General features: G+C 38.0%; 1 protein-coding gene and 1 non-coding gene across 2 annotated transcripts; one reads left to right on the forward strand and one right to left on the reverse strand.

The window, feature by feature from the left end:
* The first annotated feature begins 321 nt into the window (after positions 1-321).
* Positions 322-1,781, forward strand: LOC128190615 (transcription factor HES-1-B-like). The gene is made up of 3 exons (XM_052862733.1): positions 322-533; positions 661-756; positions 917-1,781. The coding sequence occupies exons 1-3, from the start codon at positions 435-437 to the stop codon at positions 1,580-1,582; spliced, it is 861 nt and encodes a 286-aa protein (XP_052718693.1). The 5' UTR covers positions 322-434; the 3' UTR covers positions 1,583-1,781.
* Positions 1,782-8,187: 6,406 nt separating this feature from the next.
* Trnac-gca (transfer RNA cysteine (anticodon GCA)) lies at positions 8,188-8,259 on the reverse strand. Its single transcript has one exon. It is a non-coding gene; the product is annotated as a tRNA-Cys (tRNA).
* Between the last annotated feature and the right edge of the window lie 3,289 nt (positions 8,260-11,548).

The following is an 11,548-nucleotide window of genomic DNA, read 5'->3' on the forward strand; positions in this document are numbered from 1 at the left end:
TGTTGATAAGACAGACGTGCGGTCGCTCTATACCCCTATTGTCAGGAGGCAGCGTTTATCACGCTTAATATTTACACAATGATTAGGGTTTTTGAAAGGCGGAGTTTTCCCACAGTACTACGGGTTCGCAGTGTAATTATCGTGGCACGTGCCCCTATTTTGATTTCAGACGATAAACAAATTGATTGACATTCCGAAACAGCCATATTGAATGCAACGGAATTTTTTGACCAATGGAACGCGACGTACTTTTTAAGCCACGGTCGCATTGGGAAAAGGGCGCACGTCGATTGGTTGCTTGTGAAGGAATCTAACCGTGGGAAAGAGATACGAAATGGCTTCACACCGGCGACTGTACACATGTCACGAAGTATAAATGCTACAATCACACCACTGGCCAGCTACTTGTTGAATTTTGTCACCAAACCGATCGGATGTGCAATACATACCAAAGTAATACACAAAGTAATAATATGGAGGATTACGAACAAGAAAATCGAAACTTTCCAGAGGATAAAATCCTTTCCAGAAAGGTAGTGTATTTGATATTATTATAAAGTATATGTTTTTTAATATACCATCGTTCATAATTACGGACTTGAAATTGTATGCTATAATAATCAAACCTATATCCCTATTAATATTTTTTTATTTTCACAGAGTAAAAAGCCATTGATGGAGAAGAGAAGAAGAGCCCGAATTAATAACTGTCTTGTTCAACTGAAAAGCCTTGTTCTACAAGCCATGAAAAAAGATGTAAGTACCTATATTTTATACTGTAATTAAGAACAGTAATGTTAAAATACTTTAAAACTCTTTATATTCTTATATCTTTATAATCAACATTACACATTCAGGTCCATATTTAAGAGGAATTAAGGATATTATAGTTACTATATCCTTTCTTTTATTTTAGACGACACATTATTCCAAGCTGGAGAAGGCAGACATTCTAGAGATGACTGTCAAATATCTGCGCAGTCTACAGAGACGACAGATGACGTCAGCCGTCGCCGCTGACCCCACGGTCGCCGCCAAATACTCCATGGGCTTCACTGAATGTGCCTCCGAAGTGGCCAGATATCTTGGAAATTCTCAGGGAATAAACGACGAAGTTCGTGGGCGACTCTTAGGTCATCTGTCCAACTGTGTCCAGACAGGGAATTCTTCACCGCAAGTGGGAGGCGGGCAGACCTACGGACAGCCATTGCACGTTCAGATTCCACGAGTCCAGGGCGACCTGTCACGTGTTCACTCAGAAGGACTCCTGTCCCAGCCACCGGCGGGGTTCTTATCAAACTCTACATCTTCATCCGGGTTACAGGTGACCGGGTCCTTCCAGATAGTTCCCGACAACCTCTACAGTGAACATTTACCGGTGTTTTTCCGACAATCACAGGCCATGCTGGACTCTGTCTCTAACAGGAACTCGTCCCTCCCCAAACCCTCGCCTTACTCCCCACCCACCTGTGATATGTCACGTGACATTTTTCAGTCCACCAGGAAGGGACTGGTTCCCAGCCAGCCCGTGGCTTCAGCAGCCATGACCTTGAAAGAAGAGCGCTTGTGGCGACCTTGGTGATTTTTTTACATGAAATTCTAGAGGACAATGAATCTCAGGAAACGCGTGCTTTTGTTAGAATGTTTGGAGTGCTTGACAGTTTTACTGTACTGATTTAGATATTTTTACACTGACACCAAAGTGCTATTTCAAGAATCTTTACCCTGTTGAATCGGTGCTGTTGTAGAGTATATTGATATTAAAACTCTTTAAAGACGTATTGATGTGTCATATTGTTTATTGTTTTAAATGAATTTAAATCAGAAAAATTTCTTTCAATGTGCATTTGAAAATGTACAACGCTTCTCGAACTATGTTTTCCGTAACTTGGGGTTTTATTTAGCTTTTCTTCTAATTTTAAAGACCTGCGTATTAGTTCCTTAAAGAATACACATATAGAATATGTACATGTAAAAATCTTTAGACCAAAAAAAACTATAAGAATAACTATCAACATTTATATGTTTCTTACTTAACTTTTTTTCTACCATGTTAAATATTGTTATATGGGAAAATATAGAACAACTTCATCTTTGAAATTCTTTTATGTTGAAATAAAGAATTCCGAAAATTGAAAACAAAATAATGCTGGTAAAATTCCCAGAACGTCGTAAAATCCCCAACATAAAATAGAAACAGAAAGCGAAAATCGGAAGTTGGTCAATATACGCGATTTGTATACGTTGTCGTTAATAGAGTGTTAGAGATGGGTTGACCAGCATGGCGCATGATCCTGGGACTCCATGCTTTAGTATGGAAGCTCCGGCAAGTGTGTGGATCCGGAACTTTGGGGTATATCTTATAATGGCATTCTCTACAGTTAAATTATCAAAAGCATATTTTCTATCCTACTAGGCTAACCCACATCAACAAGGTCAAGTTATTGAAGTTCAAAGAAGTTTGTTGCTTCATTTTGAATAAGGTAGTGTTGGACATCTGTTGATAAAAAATGTGGTTAAAAGTACATTATAATTAAAATACTTTAACCATTTTAAAACCTGTTTCAACATTTTTGTAAAAGTAAAAATTATAAAATCCCCAGCGGGATTTGATCTATGACTTACAGATTCTTAGTTACCGATCTAACCTAAGGGCTTCTCTATATTGGGTAGCAATTTGGGGAAAGAAAAAAATTTAAAACTATTATTCATTCTATTGTTTATTTCGATAGGAAGTACGTCTCAATATGGAGGTGTCTCATACCACCTTAATTTGCGTTTTGAAATGAAGAAGAGAGAATATCGTACATACATCGACAGATTACCATTCCGGTATACATACAATAACATGGTATCAACGGTATTCAAAATGACGTCAACCACAATGCCATCACACACACAAAAATAACCTTAATATTATAACTGAAAAACAAAACTGACGGAAAATGATAACCTAACAGGAATACTCTCTCTCTCTCTCTCTCTCTCTCTCTCTCTCTCTCTCTCATTAAGAAGTGTCCTCTATATACATGTATAAGGATTTAGAGATAAAGTTATTGAAAGTAACCAACAACAATGATGTCTATGTCTAACGTCTAAATTGTATATTCTAGTCTCATCCTTGATATCTCTCTTATCTTGAAATTAAGCAATCATACCTGTGTCTCTTTCACTTGATACTGTTCACCTAGTCCAGTTTATCTGCACGTGGAGCAGCGATAAACGCGGGAAAGGTCTCGGTATTTATTTGTATTAGAGTTATCCCGCTTGTTACGCTGAGTTGTCCTCGATCTCGGTAATCACACATCATTAGCCGAGTGTATCAGTACTGCTCGAAGATAACGCATGTCATTTTGAAATGTGACACGTCTCTGATTCTGATAATCATTGTCTGTCACTTTGTTGTTTTTGTGATATTTGATGGAAGGCCATTACATTGTTTTTATTTGCAGAGTACAAAATGATCATGAACGAATAAGGTTCGTCTGCATTACAACACGTACTTAAATGAATGTATCGGTATTTCTTGAAGAGAGCTGTGTAAAGGAATTTACAACCAAAAAAAAATGCAATTTTCTTGATAATTAATGCAAAAAGATGAAAATAGTTGTGAAAATACAGATCAAAATGTTGAACCATTGTTAAAGGTGGGCATTTAGAAACCTTTATACTTTAAAAAAATTACTTGCCAATGTGTGTAAGATTTGTTCTTGGTTTGAGTATACCGAATCTGTTGGTGCCATATGCCGGGTGATATTCTATCTGCGACTGTGAACCTATAAGTCACTGTCATCAATGAATTGTTCTGTTTTTATGGCTCATTCAAAACGTCTTGTTCCTTATGGGAATGATAAATGCCGAACCCGATCCAATTCCGGCCCTATGTGTCCAGTGTGTGATTTATTCTGAGCTAAAAGTTGAAATTTGAAATGCTGACATGCAGGGAAGTTATTTCAATGTTTCCCGTTAGTTTTAAATCGTGACAGCGCAACTGCTTTTTTCTTTAAGTTAAATTAATTCATTGTGAAGCATGAGGGGCCCCGCGCATAAAACGGTAATAAAACTTGGTGAAATGGTCAGAATAAAGAAATTACAAACAGTAGGGGTCGCCGCATTTTATGTCTGATGAATTTCTTGTAAAATTTGCATTAATTTAAAAGTCAACTTTGACACGGGGAAAGTGTGTTCGCTCAAAGCTAATATATGTGTTCATTTAATCGTGAAATCGGAAATTGTTCCGTGCTTTTCGCAGGATATTCGTTATATATACGCAAGTGTTCAGATCAAAATCAGATTTTGCATCAACTTGAAAATTTTCTCAAATACTAGTACATGTATATCTGCACCTCTTCAGATTTCATCTCTTCTTAATTCATTTTTTATTCATTTATTTATTTGAATAGTTATGGATTTTTGAAATAAAACGTAGAATAACTTTTATTAAAGGTGGGGTTTTTTGCGCCAATTGTTACATGTTCTATCGTCTGTTTCTGTCGTCAGCTCACTATCATGTCAACCCTGACGAGGTCTGTTAATATGTCGGATTTTACGCTCGTATACCCTATAATGATTTCCTTATCATTTAGAGTATCGTCACTGATGTCACAAGTCTTACTCCTAACTGCCAGTTAATCGTTTACATGAAGCCTTTAACTGCTAATTAAAGCTTTGCGTATTCTTAATGAGTTTCCTTGAACCTCCATGAAATGTAACATTGGATAGCCAGTCATCCTCTCGGATTAACGGATGCCGTTCAATGTCGTACGTCGGATATATTACGGATCTTGATCCCGAATATGATGAGTTGAAGGCCGATCTTTAAACGACTAAAAGAAGTTGGAAGACATCAATTTTGCCGCTAAAAAAAAGAACATGAAGAACTGGTTTTCAGATCATGGTTCGTCATCAAAATTTTTTTATTGGGGACGTGTCATAGACAGGCAATGAACGGTAAAAAAAAAAAAAAGGTTTGACTTCAACTGACTCGTTTATCAACAGATATTTCCGCTCCTGACTGATGTATGCTTTCAATAAAAGTAAATTTTCATATTGAATCTTTTTCAAAAATCTTTACTAATTTTTCGAACCTCTTTTTTATGGATTTTAGGTACGTTAGCTATTCTTGCTAGCAAGCTATGGGAAACCATTCAAATGATGAAGGATAAAAACCATGAACTGGAATCATTTGCTTTCTGAGAGACAAGGTTTTTTTTCCCGTAAACCTGAGCTCTATTTAATATGATTTCCGCATCATTAATATTTCCTTATTTTCACTTTTTTGGTCGTAAAGTTTATCCCACCTTAGTCAAACAGTTGATTTCAATATGACCCAGGTGAAAATTTGAATATTTTGATACAATCGGACCGTTCTAACATATTAATGGGTCATGTTGACAGGGTGACAGGCTCTCAACGTTTGGCCCCCGGGGAAAGCCGCCATGACCCCGAACTATCAGTCAGGTAGACATTTGAAGTTGAAGAGATTCAGCGAGATTGACTGCTGATGAGACTACGAAACACCAAAAAGGTGTCCATTTGTGGGCCATCAAATCGCTTTGGTAGAATGGAAAGCCCTCCGATAAGTCTTAAACGACACATAAAAACAACTGACCGCCTGGTATCGCATGCATCTCGCGTTGTTCCTTGTCATTGCTATAAATCATCGTGTGTCGCTTATGGTGTTTTAATATTTTATCATTTACAAAACTTCTGTGATCATCGGTCTTTTTTACAGCCGGACTGACCGCTCGCCGGAATCCGCAGCACATGTGCACGCTGACCAATGGCGCCTGGACTCTCTACATCGTGTTTGGCGACAGGTACATCCTCTAGGAGATTTAAAATTTAAAACAGAATAAATTCAGATAATGCTAATCAATCAAAAGATATAAATTTAGGGATAACGGAAAACCAGAAGTGGGGGTCATACACTGCAATGTTCGCCAAGAAGATGACAGAACAACGCACGTACGGGTTATTACGGGAACAGCTTGACTCCCCTCCCTCAAACTCCCAGCTTAATCTCGACGTAACATGACGGGTCTTTTCCTGTGTAGAGCCGGCTTGTCTTGTCGGATGTCGTCTTTTATGATGGCCTCTGCACTTGTTACAAAGTTCGCGTGGCTGGCCGGGGTAATCCCCCGCAAGTCAAGTTGGTGTCTTCAGTAGAATAGAGAATGTGTTTCCATTAGGACAGACATTTAGGTAATCCGATGAGCATTTTATGATAATTCTGTTGTATCCCTGTGTGTGCTTTGAGATTTATTGGGCCCTTTACGCCGAGATCAGTTTGCGTTCCCACGGACAGGGTCTTTTGGTGGTCAGGTGGCGAGATTATTTCAAACTTCAATATTTGTCGTGCGATTTCATAACCTAAGACTAAGGTTCAATAATGGTTTAACGGCCGAGGCATACGGTCTTGAAAAATCCGAAATTAATTACTCGTATAAAGTTCTGGGAGACCGTGCTGATTAAGAAACATACACTTCAAATTGTTTTAAAATATGTCAATTGCGTTGAATTTACTTTTCGTATCACTTAATGTAAACAATTTATGTTGCAAAATTTTGACTTGAAGAGCGCAAACAAGCACCACTTGTGTGAAAAGGCACCAAAAACGCGGCCATCTTCATTAATAAAACCGTTTCCGCTCACGACACGCTTTATCACACGATATAGGCAGATCCGGTTGCAAAAAGTTGTGAAAGTGAGCTAAAACAGTCAAACCTCGCCGAGAGCTTGCTGTTCCCACGGTAGACCTATCTTATTTACCGCGAGATTTTGATGACCCCTCACCCCCCTCGTGACAAGAACGTGGCTCGGAATGATAAAAGGGGAGAAATTAACGTATCTTCCACGATTTAGAGAAATGGCTGATTAAACGAGCGGATTATTTTGGAATTTACCTGAACAAATAAACTTCCTGTTGGTTGGTTACATTGCCATTATCTTAATGCAGATGCTGCTCTAATAGATATGTACATGAGAGAACGATAACAGTTTTTTAAGTCATTGGAGAGAGAGAGAGAGAGAGAGAGAGAGAGAGAGAGAGAGAGAGAGAGAGAGAGAGAGAGAGCCTTCATCAATTTATAAAAGCTCACTGTTTACGCAGTCAACATTGAGAATGCTTCATTAATTAAGTTGTCAGAAAATGTGTCCAAATTAGTTGAAAGTGGAAACTTCGAAGACCCCAGCATAGTTCTTCCTTGTTCCGTAATAAGGAACCGGAAACGGTGACGCAACGTGCAGGTGCGCTGCCGTATCCGCTGCAATTTGAATATAATAACATTGTTTAACGACATCTTGAAGTAGACACACCCTTATCAGAGAACAACGGTGTGCTGTCAATTTGTGCCAAAGAAGACAACCATAGATTTTATCACCTCCCGCGAAAATCGACCCGTTATATACACAACGTCTAATGTTTTACGATTTCATGAAATAATTGTGAAAGCACTCAAAGAAAATTTCAAAAATGATTTTTTAAATATTTTACATAAACGCGATGAATTCAGAAATTGTACTTGATTTCAAGTTCCTTTAAAAAAAAGTTTGATGATTTCTTTTCCTATACTGTATACACGTACTTCAGGTTGCTGGGCTTGTAAATTGCATTGCTATGGAATTTGTAACTTTTCTTTTCAAGAGAAATGATACATATCATGGACAAATAGTTTTCCATTAGGACCGAGATCAAAGAAGGAATGCGGACCGTGGGATCTCACAGCCTATCAAACCAAATTCATTCACTACCTGGCGAGGGCGGTTTTTTCGCGCGCACCTTTGCCGTAAGTGGGTCAATTTCCTGGGCGCTGAACAGATGTTTCGGGGGATGGTCTGTCTCTTCTTTTTTTTTGCGCCAAATTTTGTATTAATGTCCACTCATTTTCCTTACAGAGTTTATCAAATAGAAACATAAAGTGACAAGTTCATTTCCATATTTTACGAGTCTTTTAGAAAAAGAGTGATGCGTTGGAATTTTTCATATCATAATTTCCTGTTTCAATTACAACTGACTTTACTTTAATTTCAAAATGTAATTAATGGATTATTTTTAAAATTTAGTAACTAGTAATTTCTTTAAAAATTATGTTTAAAATGAAATCATCGAAAGTATTTGTTCTTACATTGAATTCCACGTAACTGGAAGTTTGAGTTATGGGGCTTGAAAAGCCAGAAAAAAAACTTAGGGGACACCCGGGTTCGAACCGGGGACCTCTCGATCTGCAGTCGAATGCTCTACCACTGAGCTATATCCCCTGTTGTTGGAACCGGCCCAGTAGGTATACATATGTACATGTTAAACGTCCTGGTGTGACCTTTCTATTGATCGTAAAGCTTTACCTGAGTCAAAATCCCTAACATTGGAAATATTTCACCACAAAATGTAACACTGCTCGTTCCCTTCATTATTCACTCACTATGTAAATAAAATTTTAATTTTTGACTTTGATATTCCAGTTCCTTGTGTAGAGTTTCTGTACAGATAAGACATAAGTTTGGTTGATACTAACATAAAATTGTCAATGTATTGAAATAATTTTTTTTTACAAATGAATACGATTTGTGGACTTTATCTGTATCAGATAAAACTGACTCCTATTAACACTAATAGACTCGGTCTCAAGGGACGGTCACAGCGACTAATTGGCTAGTAAACTAATCATTATTTAGCCATGAGGCCGCCATGTCATCCTATTGTGTATATTACAGAATCAGTGTTTGTAAACGGAGGAGACTGACGCGCTGTAACAGGACCCGAGCTGTCAGTCGGTGACACGGCCGTCATAACAGGTCAATGTCGCTGTGATGCTGTTCCAACTGTAGAAACAAAGTACATAGTCCATGTCAAGGGGGTCGCTATATTACATTATACTGGTTCATGGAAATCGTAAACAAAGCATTCGAATCATACTCCATAGTGCCTCTTCAATAGTCCAGTCGATTACTGGTCGGGCCGTAAGATGCGAAGGGGGGGGGGGGGGTGGGGGGGGGGGGGGGGTAACGATGGACGGGCGCCAAATATTTTACTCCAGCATACTAGAGGTTGGTATACCAAGACCGAACTGTGACTCTTTTCAATCTTCAATTTTATGAAATGGATTTAAGTTGTAACTGTAGCGATCGATCATTATTCCATCCCAATACAACATTCTACAAACACGCCGTACAAAATATACGTACATTGTACCCTTAATAATACCATTCTGAAATAAAGGGAAGGAAAGATTAGTTTGATGTCGCATCAAAAACATAATTTATATAATATTAATTTTGATATAATACAATCGATCATAGACACACAGCCTCTCTGTGTCTGTGTTACGTTTCTACTGACCGCATTCAGAACTTTATTTACTAATTCGCTCAAGGCTGAAATGTCCCAGTCATCATTTGACTCCTTTGCCACACTTCCCATGCTTATTTATTCCGGTATTTAATTTTCATGCATAATTAATGAACTCATTTAAAAAGAAATAACGAAAAGATGATTAATTGTTTAGCAACAGTTACACTATCAAAAAATATAAATGCTGAAACCGGACTCCGCGGGTTTTTGTTATTCGGATTGGTTGATCATCGCGAGTTCTCCTTTTACCCCGTTTCCACGAGTCTAGAATGACTCCGCGTGCAGTTAAGTTCAAGGGTCTGCAATTTTCTTGTTTAAAACGCTCAGATTTCGAGTTATAAAAAGGGTCACGACATATTATTATTCTGGGAGGGAGATGAGATATATTATATAATATTTCAGTCGCTTTAGGAATATATTTGTGAGAATTTTATGAGAGATTTGTTTTGATACACAGACTTTACACTTTGGTGGCATAAAAGAGAGTGAAATGTACCGCATGTTCGCGGCAGATGGCACCGGAACAAAGGAACGAGTTTTCAATACACAACAGCATTCGCCAACATGTCATTGTCAATATCAAACCGTTTTTACTTATTTGTCAATCTTTGTTACGTTTATTCAGGCATTCTACAGCTGCTGTACATATGCATTTGAATTTCCCTCGTGCTTGTTAATCCAGTGAAACGATTGGTCGGTTACAGACGTAACATATGACGCCATTGGACGAGCGCGCTGTACCGGGGCGAGCACCTGTTATTCGACAGCAATACACAATCATCAAGGTGAAATCCATCTCCTCACAGGTGTCTTTAGATACTCCCGACTAATGATGTTCAATTGATGTCTCTTTACCTTTATTGGCCATTAAACGAGAAGATTTAGCTATTTTATATTCAGTGGGTCATGTTTTTCACATTCAGAAATATTTGTTTTGAAATTGGAAAAAAACATTTCAAAATGTCCTTAACAAACACCATTTTAAAAGCTTTATGCACTTGGTTCAAAAAAGCCATCATCAGTAGTACAGATTTGGCGCCAAAGTCCATTCCAGCAGTTCGGTTGTCGTAATTTCATGTACCGTAATTTTTCCTGGCACGTGCACCCGGGAGTCGAACGTTGGTGACATCAATTGACTGTCCTGACAGTTACTGATTGATTACGGATGAATGCCGAACCCGACGTCGTTTCATTGATTCCATTTCCGCAATTATGCATGGGAATGCGGCCCTGGACACGTGCTGGTTGCTGTGAGTGAGATCGCGAGAGATCCGGAGGACACCGCCTGCACGTCCGGACACGTGCGTCGAGAAGGTGGCGGGGATGTTGATTTCACGATATGGAAATCGACAACAGATGCTTGATGCCAAATCAGTCCTATTCTTGTCAGCCTTAATTCCAATGGATAACAGACAGCTCCCTACAAAACTATAAAAAGCAAAAATAGTATTTAAAAAAAGAAGTAAACAGTAAAAAAAAATCCAACTTGCAAATGTATGACGAACAACGTCTTCCCCCGATATAAAAATAAGAGCGACTAATCCATATGCACCGAATGTCCAAACGATCTGTCTACATATGCATACGCTTGGTCTGGTCCAAAATTGTTGAAAGGATAGCATTTGTGAACTTAAGTGTACATTTTAAAGTTTTACGACGGTTCTGGAATAAAGATACGTTTTTTTTAAGGGATAATGAACGAAATTTGTCAACTTTAATTTGATCGTTCGATATATGTTACCTAGAATAAATAATCATATATTTTCAAATATCAAATTATATCTGGAATTTATATAATTAAAATGAACAAAACGAAACAGTCCACTTTGTCAACTTTTAAATTTAGGTAAGTTTCGTAGATGTTACTTAGAATTACGTTTCATTTATAATCAATATGAACCAAATTTTCTAAATACTGCAAGTCGCCAAGACTAATATAAAGCATTAGTATGAGTGGTCATTTATTTTTCTTAATTTGAGTTTTTCCTAGGATGCCACGACAGAGAATCGTTAAATCACAGATGTCATAGACGTTATTAACTTACACAAGCATGCACTTAATTCTTCTGTGTAGTTTAACAGATCGATTTGTATCTGGCATTAATATTTATTAGTCTAAATGGCAGCCAAGCGGAATCCATTAAACTGATGATATGTCGGTGACACGTTGCGGCACGTGCGTGCGATCCATCGCTTTCA

Source organism: Crassostrea angulata, chromosome 6 (assembly GCF_025612915.1).
Source record: "Crassostrea angulata isolate pt1a10 chromosome 6, ASM2561291v2, whole genome shotgun sequence".
NCBI lineage: Eukaryota > Metazoa > Mollusca > Bivalvia > Ostreida > Ostreidae > Magallana > Magallana angulata.